At 39.2% G+C, this 19,692-nt stretch overlaps 2 protein-coding genes, 1 long non-coding RNA gene, 2 other non-coding genes and 1 pseudogene across 11 annotated transcripts; 4 read left to right on the forward strand and 2 right to left on the reverse strand.

The window, feature by feature from the left end:
- Positions 1-3,100: 3,100 nt before the first annotated feature.
- On the forward strand, positions 3,101-9,259 carry LOC116924018 (cytadherence high molecular weight protein 1). 7 transcript variants are annotated; one of them, XM_045168205.1, is made up of 13 exons: positions 3,101-3,457; positions 3,518-3,631; positions 3,784-3,841; positions 3,930-3,980; positions 4,053-4,808; positions 4,897-4,948; positions 5,072-5,131; positions 5,211-5,270; positions 5,364-6,707; positions 6,869-8,315; positions 8,385-8,433; positions 8,568-8,618; positions 8,715-9,259. In XM_045168205.1, exons 5-10 carry the CDS (start codon positions 4,788-4,790, stop codon positions 7,060-7,062), a joined length of 1,731 nt encoding a protein of 576 aa, XP_045024140.1. In that variant the 5' UTR covers positions 3,101-3,457; positions 3,518-3,631; positions 3,784-3,841; positions 3,930-3,980; positions 4,053-4,787; the 3' UTR covers positions 7,063-8,315; positions 8,385-8,433; positions 8,568-8,618; positions 8,715-9,259. The 7 variants fall into 7 exon arrangements, with proteins under 7 accessions (XP_045024140.1, XP_045024143.1, XP_045024141.1 ...); XM_045168208.1 differs by lacking the exon at positions 3,101-3,457 and having other exon boundaries at positions 3,472-3,631; positions 5,364-6,274; positions 6,485-6,707; XM_045168207.1 differs by lacking the exon at positions 3,101-3,457 and having other exon boundaries at positions 3,473-3,631; positions 5,364-6,274; positions 6,425-6,707.
- On the forward strand, positions 7,383-7,502 carry Trnai-uau. Its single transcript has 2 exons — positions 7,383-7,420; positions 7,467-7,502. It is a non-coding gene; the product is annotated as a tRNA-Ile (tRNA).
- Trnai-uau lies at positions 7,612-7,730 on the forward strand. The gene is made up of 2 exons: positions 7,612-7,649; positions 7,695-7,730. It is a non-coding gene; the product is annotated as a tRNA-Ile (tRNA).
- Positions 9,260-9,725: 466 nt separating the features above from the next.
- LOC123474259 lies at positions 9,726-13,543 on the forward strand (annotated as a pseudogene).
- Positions 13,544-15,727: 2,184 nt separating this feature from the next.
- LOC116936496 lies at positions 15,728-17,970 on the reverse strand. The gene is made up of 4 exons (XM_045168212.1): positions 17,946-17,970; positions 17,319-17,321; positions 17,222-17,259; positions 15,728-16,643 (listed from the first exon to the last, which is right to left on the reverse strand). The coding sequence occupies exons 1-4, from the start codon at positions 17,968-17,970 to the stop codon at positions 16,035-16,037; spliced, it is 675 nt and encodes a 224-aa protein (XP_045024147.1). The 3' UTR covers positions 15,728-16,034.
- Positions 17,971-18,696: 726 nt separating this feature from the next.
- Positions 18,697-19,512, reverse strand: LOC123474264. Its single transcript, XR_006648874.1, has 2 exons — positions 19,162-19,512; positions 18,697-19,094 (listed from the first exon to the last, which is right to left on the reverse strand). It is a non-coding gene; the product is annotated as an uncharacterized LOC123474264 (long non-coding RNA).
- Between the last annotated feature and the right edge of the window lie 180 nt (positions 19,513-19,692).

Below are 19,692 nucleotides of genomic sequence, written 5' to 3' on the forward strand. Positions count from 1 at the left end.
GCCAATTAGAACGGAATGGAAGAGGAATCGGCTGCCTTGAAAGTATATCAACGTATCAACGATGATAACCCCATGCTGTTGTACGAACGGAGGAGGTTAAAAGAATTAAAACACACACAGTTTTATTTTTTCAAAGAACAATACATGGCCTAAAGCGATATGTGTATACTGACATTAGACCCAAGAATTTGTTTTGTTTTTCTCTCCCCTATTTGACCCCGTATAAGAAACTCAAAATGTTTTGGCCGCTGCTACTCTCGTCTCTCGTTTGAAAACTATACCACACTGGATAAAAGGGAGTTACTTAGTAATGAGAACGTCTATGAAACAAATCAACACGAAGCCCTCCAGCTAATTGCGATTTTCCCTTAAAAAAAAAAAAAAAGAAAAAGATATAGGGTTTTTCATTAGTGAAGCTCGTGACTTCCAAACGTATCAGTATAGACAAAATATATACGATCGAATTTTTTACCTTGTCGGTTCTCACGTCGTTTATAACCTGAACTTTGTCGAGAAAAATGTCTGGAATGTCTTCCGCATCTTCGACGACCGTACACACAATTTTTCGGACGGAAATGACCACATCGCAGCGTTCCAAAGAAATAAGGCGTGTCTTATTTGCTGTAACAGGTTGACAGCGCTAGAGGAAAACGTTTTTCTTTTCCCATTCTCTTGGTATATCTGGCCGAGGAATGTCTCACAATATCACCGGGCAAAGAGATAAAAAGATTGAAGGAGAAGCGTCTGCTGTTGCGGTATAAACACCCGCAAAGGTCTCGTAAGTTGCTCCAAGGGAGATGGATCTAACGGGACCCTGTCCAACTCACGCAGCAGGCCATGGATCACTCGTCCCCTGGACCACCCCCAAAGGTATGCCCGATCTCCAACTCTCCCCTCCATTTTCTTTCTTTTTCTGATTTCAAAAGGATATCGCCTATAACTTTGACACAGAGCTGGAAGCGGAGCATCAAGGTCTTTAAAGCGGATCCGATAGGGATCACGAATCTTTCACAAAAAAAAAAAAAATGAATCTAATGAGTGTGCTCAGCAAATGGAAAAAAAACAAATGAATTTAAATAAAGCGCTCACAGAATTAGATGCTACAGTTGATTGGATATTATCAGAAAGATTGATCGGCTTCTGTCGTTCTGCGCTCCAGGGGACATTGAAATATTTTAAAGACACTCTGATTCTTCATTGCCCTCATTTTTGTTTTTTGCATATAAAATGAGGACCTATTAAACAGCGACTGCAATAGAAGAGAATTCCTTTCTGATTGTAGCCGGAAGATGTGAAAAAGAGGCAATCGCTTTCAGTTCGCATGTTGGCCAGACAATAATTTTGTTATCGTATCAATGTTAGATTTTATTGTTTAGAATTTCTTCTTCGTCATTTCACATTCAACTGCCATTTTTCGTTGCCGTTTTGGCCTCATGTTTTAGCTGCTCTTCACGGCATTCTCGTTAAGAGTGCTGCACCTGCAGGTCAGTTTTAGTTGTATAAACAAACCTGCTCTCAGTCTGGTTTACTCCAATCTGATCCGGTCTACTAGAATTTGAGCTACTCAACTATAAAGATTGTGTGTTTAAACGCTCGTTAGTATTCATGTACGCAAACATTTATTTACGCACATCAGCAGATGAGCAGGTCGTTTCCCTAAAATCCGAGAAAACAAAATGTCGTCTGCAGAGGAGATCCAACTTTGCATTCCACGCGATATTTTTATTGAACCATCCATCTTGGCTTGGCTTTCGCATTTTTCAATGACATCCTTTTTCGCAACATTTTTTTCTTTTTCATGTCCTTTAGCGTGTGATTGCAATCTCGTAAACAAAAAAAAATGTTTCTTTTTCTTGTCTTCAAGTCATGTTCGAAATTCTTCAGTTCGAGAGGGACGCGTAGCATTTATCGTTCAACATGGCCAGCAAAACAAGAATGGAAGATAATTTAATAGAAAATGCAAGGTTCTTTTTTTTTTTGTCTGTTTCTTTAAAGATTTTATTTTTTTTATTTAACGAACCAGAAGCTTTTTGTTGGCGCAACACTATTCCGGTAAGGTCATACCAAGAGCAAACCGTTTTCACCGGCCAGCATTTCATTTCGAAATTTAATTGTATAAGAAACAAATAGAAAGATGAGAAGCAGAATAACACGTCCGCTTTAAATTGTCTTGCTTCGGTTGGACGAAGGAAACCTTTAACCCAACACATGGGGCAGGAGAGGAAGAACGGCCGACGGATGTTTAAGGTGCGCGCAACGGCGGCCAGATGATCAAATATGGTCTTGCTCTTAGGTGACGTCTGCGTTTGATGGAGCTGAGGTCAACGGCACCGGTGGTGTCAGCGGGGAAAGAAAGAAAAAAAAAAGACATTGCGATGTCACACACGCACGCACTCAGTCACCGACTCGACCGCCTGTGGGGGAGCATTTCCAGTGACACAGATTTTTGTTTTTGTTTCTAATTTCTGGTTCGTTTCACCTTCCGTTTGAAAAGGGTCAACCCTCCTCGAAATGTGGTATAGAATCATTTCGAATTTAGACTTGTTGTGTTGAAGGCGTAACGGTTAAAATAAAGCGGTTTAATTAAGAACATGAAGTTAAAAGATTCGATTCTAGTTAATGGTGTACAAGTCTAGCACATTGCGATTATCTTTCTTAATTGAAAATGTTGTAATTGTTATGTGAATCTCATATTTTGCGATGCGTTTGAAACGCTAACACGAATTCTTGGCATACAAGAATTTTTCGCTGCCTTTAATTGTTTAAGAGTTGTTCTAACATAACTCAGCCATCAGCAGGTCTTTTATGAATCCGTTACGCGGAAATAAAACAAAACAGGTCTGATGGTTTTTTTTTTTTCTAGACGCGTTCGTCTTTTATTTGAAGAGGAATCTGTTTGGTCGATCAAACATTCGAATTCCTTTCGCGTTTCTGGTTGTTGGCTCTTTTTCTTTAAATTCCCGTTGAACGCAACAGTTTCTTTCTCCATCTTCTGGTGGTTTTCCCCATTCTTTTGTTCTCATGTCCCGAAACTTCGTTCACCATCAATGTGGGTTCCCGCCGCTAGATGGTCCCATTTTCGTCTGCTCTCTGTTACGTTTAGTTCTAGTCCTTAGTCCTTACACCTTAATACAATGTACTTAATTCGTGAAGTGATCTCATGTTAGTGATTGTCCAATTTCGTGTAATGACGTGTTTACGTTCAAGAACTGGTACGCATTTGAGGCAGACTGTGCCCGATATTTTAACGTTTGGCAAGGAAGCGAATTACATTCGTTTTCTTGCAACATCTGAATAAAAATGATTTTCATTAAGTGATTTCACGAAAATGATGTTCATTAAGTGATTTCACGAAAATGATGGAAAAGACTGAACAAAATCATGAACCTTATTCCGGAAGCGGAAACCAATCTGAGCAGATTGCAGGCGGATGCCAAAAGCCACAGGGACGGCGCTGGTAATGCCCGTTTTAACAAACAACTATGTTCATTCGTTACCCTAAATCTCGTTCGAAAAGAATTACAGTCAAGTTTTCAAGTCTCCATTTATAGACTGTGTCATCTGAATATTCAAAACTGACAGAAAACTTCATCTACTTCCTAAGACCAAAATGAACTGCTCCAGATTAATGGTAATAATTAAATTAATGACTTTTATGCATCCTGGCACACCTATTCTACTGCTAACCTGCTAAAAATCAGTTAATTTTAGATTTTAAAAATTAATGCAGGATATTGATTCAAACTTGCATAAGATTTCATTTTCATTTTCTACCATATTTAGGTGCTGCTGTCGATAGCCATTGTTACATCAGCTAATACACATCAATTGAATATGAAAGGTATACATTTGAATACTCATTACTGTCATAGATTAGATGGATGGCTGCAAATGTCTTCATTCGTCTATTTCATTGATTTGTTTTCTAGGCATGGACATGCGTGAAATTATCGATGCATATTTAAGAGAGGAACGTCACCGTAAGATTTGTTTATTTCACAAAAATGATGTCGCATTCAAATGGAACTCAAACAGTAGTTCTGTTATTTCAGTTCAGAGATCAGAAACTGTCGTTGTTCCAGAGCCCAAAGTCCGTTTGATGGCAAACACAGGATGCTTTTGGAGCGGAACATCGCCATTTTGTAACGGATTCTGCGGCAAAGGTTTCAATATGATTGTCAAGGATAAATCAGGAGACGGAATCAGATGTTGGTTTGGAATTAAAAAGCTCTGCTGCCCACTGCAGGGCTGAATCCTGGCATCGATGAAACGCAGCCCTTTCATGGACAGTGACTTCAGGGCGATTTTCAATGAATACATACAATTTCGTTCTTAAATCTTTTGTAATTTACCTACGAAAATTCAGGCCTCGTTAGGTGTCACGGAAGGCGATGAATTTTGAACGAATTTGAATTTTCATCGTCGTCGTATAACTGCAGTCATTTTTTCTTGATCAGTTTGGCTGATTTCCCCGTACTATACTTGTTATTGCGGTATTTAACTTCGATCAGCGTCTATACGAGATATCACCAGTTCAATCAGATTATAGTGACATGGTTGAATTATTGGTGCACCGACCAGGAAATCCGTTCCTTTTTCAGCGGATGCGAATTAGACCACACCAATAGATATATTTTGGTCTACTGATTATGCAAGACCAGTATTTAAATTGAAAGGTTTAATCGATGTGAGGAGTATATCGAAACATTATAGTGCGTGACTTTCGGTTACGTTGGAGACACTCGCTTTACGTCGTGTCTCTATGCTGGTACATTTCTTCTCCCACGATGCATTTATCAATCGTTTTGGTAAGTCAAACTCTTAGGTTTAAAAGAATTGCCTTTATTCTAATGTAAGGAGAGTAAATTAATCAGAAACGGCATCTATTATGTACAGATGATAAACGTGGCTGCCGTTATGTTTGCCAAATGTAATCCGATAGATTCTGGTAATGTATATAAAGATCAACATTCGTAACGATAAACATTCGTATGTTCCATAAAAATAATACGAGTCCCCCGTTGATTGCAAGATCATATAAAATTAATCAAAAATTTGGAAAATGTTTCAGAAATTGAAATGCTTGAGTGGCTTGATAATCCCAATGCTTACCTAAGGGATTTCAATCAAGGTACGATAGAAGCCAGCAATCGCAATGCTAACCACACAAAAGCTCTCCTTAATAAAAACTTTTGAAATGTTATTTTCAGAAACAGAAGAGCGTGAATGGCTTGATGATGCTTTTGAGCATTTCAACGATGTTCGCCATGGTATGTGAAAAAGGATCATTTATTTTCAAATTATTCTTCCTTTTCAATTTGATTTCACTGACTGTAAAGCAACTAACTATCACCTACTGTCAGTTAACTACGCAATGGCTAGGAATCAGGAAGAATTACGCTCACAGATGAACGAAATGGAACAACATGCCGCGGTGGACGGGAGTGTGATGCCAGTAGAGGAACAGAAATCCGAACAAGATTCTCAAGAAGAGCAGAAATTAGAACAAAATGCCATGGAACAAATGAATTCTGAACAATCTTCCGTAGATGGGAAATATGCGGAATACGTTACGTATGGGTATCGGTATAGTAGACCTACTCCTCCTGCATCTATCCAGGTGGAAACAAAACCAGAGAAGATTCCTGTAGCAGAAAATAAAGCGGATGAGATTCCAGTAGTACTGGAACAAGACCAAGCCACGGAGCGTAATCCCCAACCGGTTTTCGTAGAGGAGCAGAAAGCGGAACCGGTTCCAGTAGAGGAAACGAAACCCGAAGGCGTTTCGGTGGTACCGGAACAAGTTCTAGTAGATGTACCACAACCGGTGCAAATTCCAGTGGTGGAGACGAAACCCGAACAGTTTCCAGTAGATGCACCGCAACCGGGGCAAGTTCCATTGGTGGAAGAGAAACCCGAACAGGTTCCGGTAGATGGACCGCAACCGATACAAGTTCCAGCGGTGGAGACCAAACCGGAACAGGTTCTAATAGAACCAAAGAAACCTGGAGACGTCTCGGAGGTACCAGAACAAGTTCCAGTAAATGTACCGCAACCGGTACAAATTCCATTGGTGGAGACCAAACCCGAACAGGTTCCAGTAGCGGAGACGGAACCGGTACAAATTCCATCGGTGGAGACCAAACCCGAACAAGTTCCAGTAGCGGAGACGGAACCCGTACAGGTTCCAGTAGGGGAGACGGAACCCGTACAGGTTCCAGTAGTGGAGACGGAACCGGTACAAATTCCATTGGTGACGACCAAACCCGAACAAGTTCCAGTAGCGGAGACGGAACCCGTACAGGTTCCAGTAGGGGAGACGGAACCCGTACAGGTTCCAGTAGGGGAGACGGAACCCGTACAGGTTCCAGTAGTGGAGACGGAACCGGTACAGGTTCCAGTAGCGGAGACGGAACCGGTACAGGTTCCAGTAGCGGAGACGGAACCCGTACAGGTTCCAGTAGTGGAGACGGAACCCGTACAGGTTCCAGTAGCGGAGACGGAACCCGTACAGGTTCCAGTAGCGGAGACGGAACCCGTACAGGTTCCAGTAGCGGAGACGGAACCGGTACAAATTCCATTGGTGACGACCAAACCCGAACAAGTTCCAGTAGCGGAAACGGAACCCGTACAGGTTCCAGTAGCGGAGACGGAACCCGTACAGGTTCCAGTAGAACAACAGAAACCAAATCCCAGTCGCCCCATAGGTAAGAAAGCCAAACAGTTTTTTTTTTTTGCTGCCTAACTGAATTATTTCAATTGAAAATTCATCGCTAGAATGAATTAGAATAAATGTTGAGTTTTCGTGTTAATGAACTATTATTCATGCTGTGCAAGAGAAAATGTCTTAATCTATCTGTAAATGTAGATTTTGAGGAATCGGGATGCTTTTGGAGTGGGACATCGCCCTTCTGCCATGGCAAATGTGGAACTTTCTACAGAGCCAAAATCATAGACAAAACGGGCGACGGAAGAACGTGCCTCACGGGAAACAAAAAACTGTGTTGTCCCATACCATCCAATCAATTGAAGAGCTTGATTGACCTGTACAAGAACCTGTAATTGAAAGCGATCTACTGTACAACGACATCAACGAATCCAAACGGCTCATTTTCCCCCTCACACTTCGCGTCTAATAATCCAATGTTTTCTAGACCATTGCAGTTTGCTTCCTACCCCAAACACGTCTAACAATTACCAACAGTTTATTCATTTTAAGTGGAAATAAAAAATATGAAGTCATTTTTGTTAGGCGATTCATTTCCTGCCAAATGATGATGGAAAGGGGTTAAAGTTGGGAAACACGATCCTGTTATTGTCTCTTCCTATAAAAAAAAACGCTTTCACACCTATACATATTTCACAAATGATTGAAAGTGATGTCTCCAGTGGCGCAGTTGGTTAGCGCATGGTACTTATATGTCAGTAATCTGAATGCGCGGAGGAATTGTATGATTCCTGAAGAAATGCCGAGGTCGCGAGTTCGAGCCTCGCCTGGAGAAAATGGTTTTTATGTTGGTCCCATTTCGATTATGTCGCTGTCTGTGACACTCTGATTGAAATGTGTTACTTTTGCTGGGATAAAGTTAGACGAGAAAGTATTAAAATACATCTCCAGTGGCGCAGTTGGTTAGCGCATGGTACTTATATGTCAGTAATTTCATTGTGCTAAGCATCGAGTGGTTCGTGAGGTAATGCCGAGGTCGCGAGTTCGAGCCTCGCCTGGAGAAACATGTTTTAATCCGATGGACAAATGTTGGAAAAAACTCATGTACAAATGCACAAAGCACCGACTGTTCATTCAATTGTGTTTGGTAAACGAAGTTTCAATTTGTAATTCAATTAGAAATTTATGACCTGTTATCGAAGTCCACGTTATATCAAACGAAAAGAGCCCAATGAGCCCAATGACGCATTTCTATACAGCCCGTTGTTTCCCGCGTCGCATCAAACAAAATTTCGTCTACTTTTCTCACCCTAAACTCTTGCGGCTGATTAAAATTCTTGCACAAATATACGGAAACCACTTTTCGTATCGTAGCTTATAAAGGTTTTGCTTCTAAACGACACGGTGGCAGAGAAAACTATTTTTGGTGGTAAATGTTTTTATCAACAGGAAGGTGCGTGCACAGCGTTTCACACATCGATATGTATCGCCAAACCACGTCCTTTGTGCTTGATAAGTCTGAGGCGTTCGAATGTGTGAAGGGATTGACTGACTTTATTCTAGATTGTTTGCGCGTCAAAGAAGCTTCATCTTTATAGAGCTCTCCTGTCGACGAACATATCCAACCATGAAGTCTTTGATCATTTTGGTAAATTAACCCTGCTGTATTCTGTACCTGTGCCGGTTATAATTATGTATTACTCATTTTTTATTGCAGGTGTTGGCTGTTGCTATGTTTACCAACGCACAAAATTTGGACACTATCGGTAAATATGTCTCATTAATTTTTATGCATTTCGTGTCACGATTTTATCCTTAATAGTATAGTTTACGTTGATAATATTTGAAAAAAAAGTGGTTGTCTATCAATTAAATTCTTTTACACTATTTTTCCGTTCAGAAGTGGAAACTCGTGATAATCCTAGCGCTTACTTACGAGAGAAACGTCAAAGTGAGTTTGAATTGGTATATTCTAAATAATTGCCCCAACAAACTACTGTATGTACTCAATTTAATCTTGCAATATCTTTATTATTTTTTTTTACAGTTTTTTTGCCACAAGATGTAAGGCCACAAACTGCAGTCCCACAAGTTCTAGTCCCGCAAGTTGCCGCACCAGTCGATTTCCTATCGCCAAGTTCTGGATGCTTCTGGAGTGGGACGTCGCCGTTCTGTATCCCAGCCTGTGGTAAGAATTTCCACGAAGTTTTGACTGACATCAGAGGAGACGGGAAACGTTGCTGGACGGGCTTTAAGAAACGTTGCTGTCCCATACCTCCTGGTATGATTAAGTTTAAGGGCTAGATTGCTTTGTGAAAAACAAAAGAAAACACCCAGTGTCAACGTTTTGCCTTCGTCCTTGCTTATGACATAAACTGTCTAATTTATTTTTCCCTGGCTATTGATTCCGATTCCTTCTTCTTTCAATAACTGCTTACTATCCCGTTCAGTTCAGTTCATTTCTTCTTTAGTCCCAGGGAAAAACAATATTTCTTTTCGATCTACAGACACAGAACGAAGGATTCATTGGTGTTACATGTTTTGTCAACTGTCCTTCCGTTTCAATACAACAAAATGATTTGCATTCCTTAATTCAACGAAGGCTTAATACCCGTTGGATTGACCATGAACACACATAAATGGCGCTCTTAAGTGTTACATTGCAGCATCACATATACCGTTCTTCCCTGAAGACGATGCAAAATGCTCCACTGATTATTGAGCAGCAAATAAGTGTACGCTTGATCTCCCCAAATGCGCAAACTCCGAACCTATAACGGAAGAGTGTTAGCTCTAGTTTAACGTTTGCTAATTTTCCGATAGGGATTCTGTCTAGTGGGCTCATGTGTAAACCACCGATGCCGATTTTTACGATATATCTCAATGGATGGCGTTTGCTGTAATAGGGATGTAACACAGGTTTGAGGGTAGTTCAGATATGTTTTACCGGTATACGTTTTGTGGGTTATTGTGCTGCCGCTCCCGGACTAGTGTTTTTGTAAAGCTGAGATAACGGTGGACTGGATAGTCACGGTTTTGCGATTTTTAGGTTTTAGCACGTTTTAGTTACGCAGAACGGCAGAAGCACGCTTTAGCACGAAGAAGTAATGAAATCCAATTTTAGGCTTTATTCGTCGCTAGATGGCGTTTGGCTTGAAACAAAATTGCTCCACGCAGAGTAACCTTAGGAACCATGGATGACAGCTATGAGAGAAAGAGTTCGTACTTGTAACGTGTTTTTATGAAAATTATCAATGATACGAGTCTTCTCCCGTCTTTTAGAGGGTGAAGTACTCCAATCTCAAACTGATTCACAAAAAAACAAACAAAACAAACAAAAACAGTGCGTAAGGGATTGCCAGGTAACCCAGTTAAACTAAAGCAGCCGCTTTAGTCGCACGTTAAACATATACATACCTACCTAACTTATCAATGATAGTCTACGGTCTGTTGATAGGAAGGGGAAAGGTTTTGTAAACAGTTCGTCTTACTCCCACATTTGAAGAATTGACAATGTATATCAGTCTGTGTGTCAGTCTGTGTGTCAATAATCTCGATGTTAAAGAAGAATTGTGGAATGGTTTATTAAAAAAGGTGCTACAGAATCAAATATCAATAGCAACAGTAATGTGACAGCCAAGTAAGTGGATGTAGCTGAGCTAGAGCTACTAAAAAAAAAACTGAAGACTGAAAAATAAATCATATAAAAAATGGGGAAACCACCATATTGTGAACGGATCTCAAAACTGTTTGAACAGCTATGGAGAAAAAAGAGATTGAAGTGTGCAGCAGCTTGCCTCCTTAAAAAAATTAATTCAAATGGATACACAGTATTCAAAATAGCTGGAAGCATTGAGACAGAAATAAAGTTCAAAGTTTTTTTCTTTTCATTTTACCATTATTATTTAGTCTGTATAGGGCTATAGGCATTATATACTTATTTGATATGTGCATATTTTTTGTAAATTGTTAAAACTTTTCAGTAATTAGATTTCAGGAAATTACATAACAAGTGCAAAAAGATTGAACAAAGTGCCAAAGCGCAACACAAGAATAAAAAACTTCCAACCTCTAACCACAAAGATGTTTAAGGTATTTGACAAATCTGTAATCATGTTAATAAAATGACTTTTGGTATTCCTTTATTTGCAGGAAAAACCTAAAGTTTGAGGTCAATACATTTTTTTCTCATTGCAAGTTTTGTAAAACAAATGGTTAACTAGTAACACATGCAACTAGCTACACATGACTTATAATTCGGATCAAATGTTTTCACAAGTGAAGATTGATTCCACAATCATCAGCTTCGCAGGCAGACACCCATCCACAAAGCCATGGGTGATAGATGATATAAAATATCTTAATTAAAAAATTTAAATTTTAGGTTATTAATTGCAGAGTCAGAGAACAATGTGTGGAATCTTAAATTCTAGCCCTGGAAACCCCAGGTGCCCTTCTGCTTCAACAAGGCTATAAAGCAATTATAATTTCAAGAGGTAAAGATTGAAACCAAAAACAAATCACAGAAATTTTTTAGTTGGCTTTTCTACTTCATTTTTTGTTATCCTTAACTTATGGAAACATGGAAATGTATACATATGTTCAGGGTCAAGGTAATGAATGATTGAGCCAAAAATGAATTTTACATTCTGAACAGGTCCCAATTCAGTTTACGTGGTGGATGCCCCAGACCCAGCAATCTTTACTTGTGGTCTTCCAATGCCGGTTATTTATTATGCATGCAATTACTCAATAAGGAATTAGGTAACCAATTCTGTTTTATATCAAATTTTTATTATTACAATTATTTCACAATAGTATTTAACATGTCTGAAAACAATTATGTCATAAAATAATTAGTGCTTTCTCTTTTGTTTTCTATTTTAATTTAATTAATTTTTGTGTGTGTTTTGTTCTGTTTAGGTGGAACGGTGGAGAGAAAAGATGTTCGCGAAGATGGGCAATTCGAGATCCAAGTAGAAACGGAGTGCCCTTTGTTTAAATGCTTAGAGACTCGGCAAATGGTATTACTGACCAATGGTGACAACGTAGACAAGGTTGCAGAATGGCTGCATTGATCTTAATGGCTGGTGTAAAATAACAGGACGAAAAATGTTGCATAACTTATTGTTCGACATTTGTGGATTGCAAGGAGGTTTCACATTGGAGAAACGCGAGCAGCAGTGTTTCGATTACATCCGGCGCACGGTCGGACGTGAAAAGCTCGTGCTCATGCTGGTAAGCGAAGCTGCGTAGTCGTTTCCGCCGTTTGTGCTGCCCTTCTCCATAAAGCACTTCCCCAGGGTGACGACTCGTCGCGAGTGCAGGGATATCGATAACGGTTTCCTGCGTAAAGACGAATCCGAGCAGGTCGTCACTAGTTTACAGCAACTCGGGCTCAATCTTCGTGTAATTTGAGATACTTTTCTGGACCGTTCAGAATCTCATGATTGGCCGATTTGATATGTGATATGTGGACAGTGGCTTCTCATTTCTTTTTCATACCAGCGACCAGATTTGATGTTTCGAATTCTTTTAGGTTGTAAAAGCAAGTTTGACTTTCTACGATGTTTCCACTAACGTGCATGGTCGCTAAACTTTGTCGTTGTGTCGGGCTGTTAATCCGGAAGAAAAACGTCGAATTATTGGAGATACGTTGGTCAAAGTGGCCGATCGAACGGCCAAGGATTTAAATCTCACTTGGGATAATCTATTTCTTGGACAAGGTATCAACCTTCTGTTGTTTTTTTTTTCTTCAATGTATTATATTGCCTAATATTCAATGTCATCATATATGAAAATTTTACAGGTACTTTGAGACCGGATTTAATTGAGTCCGCTTCGCATATGGCTTCTTCGCGCGCTCATGCCATAAAGACTCATTATGACGATTCCGAAATGGTTCGTCAGTTGCGCTTTCACGGCCGTGTAGTAGAATCTTTTAAAGGTTATTGCATTGAGGTGTTTCCTGCGTTATGGTATTCCAGTAAGATCTTTACTGAAATTTGAATTCAACTATTTGAGATTAGTAAAGTTCAAGTACTAAAATGCGAGAATTGTACTGATTTCAAAGTAAAATCTATTTTCTTTGGGTTTTAGGAGGAAAAACTAGATGGCGTTGCTGTGCGTCTTCGATCATGGCCTACTAAATGGTTAAGGCCAGTAAACTTCAATCTTCTCTATGAAGGCGAGAGGGTTTGCTACCAAAGCCAATCAGAATCCTTTCTGATCACGTGCCGATTAGGGCCAATCAGGAGAGGGAGGATACGACGACGCCATCTAGCGCTCGATAGTGTGACTCCTTAAATAATAACAATTTACAGAGGACAGGGAATTTGACAGACAGACAGCTTATGATGCTGATGTAAGTGGTATTTCAGTGGTAGAAGAGCGGCATGGCAAGTCAAAGGTCCAGACTTTAACTCCCACACGTAGCTGAAAATAATGTTTTTGGATTTTGTTTGTTTTATTGTCACACCGCAGACGTCGGCCATTTCTGTCTGTCAAATTCCCTGTCCTCTGTAAATTGTTATTTAAGGAGTCACACTATCGAGCGCTAGATGGGGTCGTCGTATCCTCCCTCTCCTGATTGGCCCTAATCGGCACGTGATCAGAAAGGATTCTGATTGGCTTTGGTAGCAAATCCTTTCGCCTTCATAGGGAAGATTGAAGTTTACTGGCCTTAACCATTTAGTAAGCCATGCTTCGATAAACATTACGAGTGGTAAGTTAAATGGTTGTTTGTTAAGTTTCTACCCTGTTTAGTGTTTCAAAGGATTTTTCTTAAAATATTAACGGTATGTTATTATCTGTTCAGTATTGCTATCGTTGTGTGTGTGTTGAAAAGAAAATCCTTAAAATATATTGTTTTTTGTATGCGGTAGGGTTTCATCTTGTCAGCTACTGAACCAGTAGCCTGCATTCCTGCTATCAATGTTGTCAATATTTTAAGCCTGACTAGCACAGTAGCATCTAGTTTTAACGATATCGTGCGTGGTTTTTATTTAAGCCCGACTTAGCTTTAAGGCCTCAACCCCTAGCTTTGTCGGGAGTCTATCAGGAACTTTATGAACACCGAGAGCCGTTGAGTTTATCTCAGTAATTAAGCCCGACGTCTTGTACCAACTGCTCTTCTCTAATTGTAATCATTCAATTGAGGAATTTTGAAGAGATTCGGCACTGCCATCTATCGACACTTTACTCAGTAATTAAGCTCGACTTTTTGTACAAAAAGTTGCCCTTATAATTTCGTTTTTTTTCTTCAAAAGGCTGGTTTAAAGAGGAAACCAATAGCATAATAGAAATCAGTGTCAATTTTACTAATGCCATGTGATTTTAATCGAATTTCAAGAGATGTCGTTTTTTGCAGATTTTGACGAAAGTGGTAAGGCTATACCCTTCCCACTTTTCATTTTTGGCCAAATTTAAAATTTTGCTTAAAAAACATTATTTAGATTCAGAATTGAATGGAAAACACGGAAATCAAGTTTATTTTTCCGATGATTTAATAGTTTTTGAAATAAACGTAAAAAACCAAGTTGGTGCGCCAACAGCACCTTATTTACGTTTATTTAAAAAATGGCTGGTTCAACAAGAAATCTATTAACTTAATCGAAATCAGCGTTAAATTTAGATTATTTATGTGATTTGTTTTTTCTCCAAGGTTATCGGGAACTTCGCGAACACGGAACAAAGGGAACCGGTAAGTTATTAAAACGCTGGCGCTCATCAACACCGGAGCGTACTGGCGATTTGTCCAGCGGTAAGCCATCTATTGAGCTTCATTAAACTTCATGCTCATGTTAACTTTCAGAGACATCTAGGGGACAAATCATTGACTGATTATCAAGGACATCGTACTGAGTACTGACAACTGATTCATTTGGTATGGCGGCGTCGACGAGAACGGTAGACATAATGGAGGTTGTTCTCATTGAAATTTCGCCTTTGATTTCTTGTAATTTCAGGTTTGTTTTAAAACAGCTTTTTTCCTGTTTTGTTCAATGCTTTTACAAAGTGAAACTAATCTGTACAAACCTCTTAGAGATATTATGGGCAAAATTGAATTTGAAATAAGTTTCTATCACGCTTTGAAAATTATTTAAAGGAGAACCTCGACTCGATTCTCGTTTAATACCAGCAAGTATTTTATATTTGTAAGTCAAATGCAGCCACTTTTGCTTGCCAGCTTTGCAAAAAATTTTCTTTAATGAAAATTGTCATTAATTTTATATTCTTCACTCTAATTGCCATGATTCAGGTCTTCGTAGGGACTTTCACTATTTATTGTTAACTGTATAAGTTTTGTAACTATACTTGCAGGCTTTGCCCGTTTCCAGGATGTACATAATATGCTGCGTTGGTCCATTAGATACATCCATGACAAAAGAAAAGTCATATAAATTTCAGGTGGAAGGTGGAACAGAGAAATTGTTTCAATGTAAATAAAATATATCCAACATCATCTTTGTGTTTGGTGAATCATTACCTCCATCCAATGAAACATGAGGAAGTTAAAGCTGAAATTGGTTAATTGCCTTCAATCTTACACAGTGAAAAGATCTTGTGCTGATGTGTAGTAATTGTGTTTCACATATGGTAAAGAGAAAGAGAAATTCATTTTAAAGATTCTTAACCACTATTTTTTTTTGTACCAGAAAAAATTAAATATGGCAGTCAGATAGTGAAAAAAAAAATGAAAAGTTATTCCTTGATAGCTGTGTTTTGTTTAAGTGAAACAGGTTAGTTGAACCATAGACTACGAAGTAGTTTGAGAATCCCTAGTAAGTTTCCGCCCAGTACGTTTTGTTACCCATGAGTTTAACAATAAATGTATATTACAATTTCTAGTAGGTAAAGGAATTTAAAAAATACACATACAAAATTGAATTGAATTGAAATATTTTATTGTCCCTCCTCCACCCATCAATTCCTCCACTGTTTTACATATAACAATACATAAATAGTTAATTACAAGTATACATACATACAAACATACATACATACAAACATACATAAAACTAATTAGTTAACCCGTTGGCTGCCAGGCCACGCAACCCGTAGGTTGCTTAAACTACATTAGCTACGCATCGTGTCTGAAGGATCGCCGACCAATGGGGACTTGTCCGAAGACAAGTCCGGGCTGACACGGTGACGGAATCCGTTACAGGGAATGCACACCCTCAGGAATCCGCCACCGCATCGACAAGGAGAAGTCCCTAATGGTGCATTGCCTAAAGCGCCTTGCGGCGAGGCCATTGCGACTGCTCCACCCCATGGCTATAGACCATGAGGCAGAACAGCGCGGCCGGTCCCTATAAGCTACAAAAAAAATGGGGCGCAAACGGGGTGGCAGCCAACGGGTTAACTATACAACACAACATACAAAAATACAGTACAAAACTATACCAGTTAAGCACCTCTCTGGAGTTTTTTCCTCGATCCGATTGTTCCATCGTTGTAGGCCACAGACGAAGATATAGGCAGCGACGAAGACGGAGATGAGCCGATGGCGAAGTTGAAGACAGCGATGAGATGATGGAGAAAACGAAGGCAGCAATACAACTACACCTACGCTGGCGAAGGTGAGGGCGAAGCCGGCGATGAGTCGACGGCGATAAGGCGAAGGCGGCGATGAGATGAACGCGAAGATAAACGCGAAGACGACGACGAGGCAGGCAAAGACAGCGACGAGGCGATGGCGCAGGCAAAGACAGTGACGAGGCGATGGCGCAGGCAAAGACAGCGACGAGGCGATGGCGCAGGCAAAGACAGCGACGAGGCGATGGCGCAGGCAAAGACAGCGACGAGGTGATGGCGCAGGCAAAGACAGCGACGAGGCGATGGCGCAGGCAAAGACAGCGACGAGTCGATGAAACGATGGCGAAGGCGAAGGCAAAAACGGCGATGAGACCAAAAAGAAAACGGCGAAGACAGACGGCGATGAGGCGAAAACTAGGACTTTGTTTCCTTGGCCCTGCATAACAGTTGTTAAGAAATCAGATCAACGAACAACATAACATTGATGGATAAGAGTTGAATTATTTTAATTCAGTGAGATTTAAAAAAAAATAGAAGCTTGAAAACTAGCTTGGGTGATTTCCTTGGATTACTCGGACCATAGTGATTCAACTGACCAAAGATGGGGGATGCTTCTCATCTTCAATCTTGTTTCAACAGGTGCTTGACACAAACACTTATTGTGTCATACAGCTTTGCTATTTGAATTAAGATTCAGGGAAATCAAATAAGGAAATATTTAGTAAACACTAAAGTTATGATGTGGAACACAATGGTGATAAAGATGTATAAACACAGATATCTTAAATCATAATAGCTGAACCAGTGAAACAGTTCAGTCAATCTGTTTGAATCAACACAGGATCCTACATGAGAGGTTCATTGTAAAGTAATACTCTAGCATTAAATTACGCACAAATGTTTCTGCTGTGCTCTGAAAAAGAACTGAGAGACAGTAAACTCCAAAAGCATAAGAATGCATCAACCAATTTGCAGTCTGAGCATTAATTGTATGCTATCTGCCATTCTACTTACATCACTTGTTAATATACTAGGCTTCCACCTGTCTAGGCCTAATTAAAAAAATTTTTAAATAATGCCTGTATAAGAATAATGGTTCTACGTTACTTACTTCCTGGTTTAGATGCACAAAACAATAAGAAAATTTCAAAAACAACAGAGCAAAAATGTTTTTCATGTTCACACAGCTAAAATGGCGGACATGCAGACGACGGTAGTGTATAATCCTATGGGTTTCAATCCAACAACAAACGATTGTTTAAATCTAATATGATAGGTATCCTGGAAAATGTACCTACACTTACAGTCTTACACTACACTGAATGATTGATTTGATTTTTAGGTGAGAGTGCTTTGCATGCAAATTTTCCAGGTGTGAACAACTCTGGAAATACAAAGTAGTCCTGCAAATTTAGGGGATGGAACAAATTATTTTCTTAGGCAAAATATACGATTTTGCGAAATTTTATATTGTCATCTGATTGACACATGAACTCCACATGAACCCCATGTTGTGAAGCCCGAAAATACGAATTTCGTTTTTTTTTTGCAAACTCGTAAGTATGGCCCCTTGGGTTTAAATATGGATTGAATAAAGACTTTGTATAGTTTGTCGGCCTTAAGCCCTTAACTGTAGGCCATAGTCGGGGTGCAATGCTTAACGATTCGTTACAAGTTTAAAATGATTTAAACAAATGTATTGACCAATCTCCACATATTATACTTATGGTGTAGTTACCAACGCAGAGGATGAATGCTTTCATCAAGATTAGACAATCGTAGCTGGTAATCTGGTTATTGTTTTATGATCCATGACTTCTTGCCGTCCATCTTAGTTTCCGGCAATTGCTTTTCTACTCCGTTTAACATCCATCCAAACAATAATAAAAAAAACAATAATGAACAAACCCGAATCAAGGTCCACTGAACTGGGAGATTGATTAACGGTAAATTATGAGATGAGTCGAAGTAGGATTGAAATACTTAAAATTGTTGCTCGAAGAAAAAAAGCTTTCAGTAACTGCCGACTTTTATCGCATTCTACTTTTCACGCAAGAGGGAAAACAAGAATCAGAGGTGTGGTGGTTGCGATATGGAATACATTAACAAAAGCTGCAGCTTAACGCCAGGCAGTACTTGAAATTCATACTGTGCCTATGGATCAATTGTAGAATTTATTACCTGAAAACCAAGAAATTGTTCACACCTTAGAACTTTCGATTTGTGAATGTAGTATTGGACTTGTTTGTCAATTTGCTGAACTCTACTTAGTACATGTTTTAAAACCAAAATTAAAATATTGCAAGACAATTCGTTCTTTAACTTGTATAAGACTGCCCTGGAAGGAAATTAGTCGTTTTTTCCTAAAATTGCTCTAATAGTATTTCTTATGCTTTACTTGAACCAACTTGGATTAGATAATGGATATAAAGTAGCTGATAAGACTCCCAAATTGACACCATAAGTAGTTTTGAATGCTCAAGGAGGAAAACAGGGTCAGCAATCAATTCAACCATATCTTGAGTATAGTACAAATCTACGACAATGAACTACTTTGTTGGAAATAAGATTAATTGCAACAGGTTCCACTAATCAAACTGTGGGTTCAATAAGAAAACTTTTAAAGTTATTTTTCATCATAATATTTTGGGAGCAGTCATTGAGGTATAGAAATCCAGTCTTTGAATGCACATTTATCATCCAGTACTTTCTCAGGAATGAATTTTATCCACAGCTAACAGCTTTTCATCTCAAATGGCTTGATGCAACAAACATCACGAGGTAAAACCACAGACTAGGAGTAGAAAATCTACTCCTATCTACTCTTAGTCTGTGGTAAAACTGCAGACCATATGGCACAGACCACGGGATCTATATGTGATACAATCTGTAAAAAAAAATGTAAAATATATCTTATGACTTCAAGTATGGTATTGAAGACACATCACTCAAACCCATCTATCAATTTACGAGGCATGAATCTTAATCCATATTCGGTGGCCTGGTTGTAAAAACGTGCATTTTGACTAGATGGTTTGGATCCGGTTCGACTGCTGTCTGTTGGAAACGATGGAATTGATAAAAAAACTTAAAAGAAAAATTATAATAAATATTCAATAGTAATTGAAATTTCTCATTGTAATCAAAATTTTCCCTTCGCGAAAATATCGTCGCGAATCTCTTGTACGCTTTTTTTATCATCGTTTGCTTTGCCGCGGAAATGGGTTTTTTTCTTGTAAAGGAGATAACATCGAAGTGTCACGTCGAACTCGCGCAATTATCGGCTGAACAATGATGGAGTGCGGAGCGATCTAGACAGACGACTCCAATTTCGGCAGTTTTTTTTCTTCGCGTTAGATGGCGTTTTCGGGAAAAACTAGAAGAACTATAACTACGATTGCGTTTTATTCCAAAACGACATTATTCTTGGGAAAACTAACATCTCAGCCGGAACAAGCGTTAAATTTTGAGTTAAGCGTGTGTGT

This window comes from Daphnia magna, linkage group LG1 (genome assembly GCF_020631705.1).
Source record: "Daphnia magna isolate NIES linkage group LG1, ASM2063170v1.1, whole genome shotgun sequence".
Classification (NCBI taxonomy): Eukaryota; Metazoa; Arthropoda; class Branchiopoda; order Diplostraca; family Daphniidae; genus Daphnia; species Daphnia magna.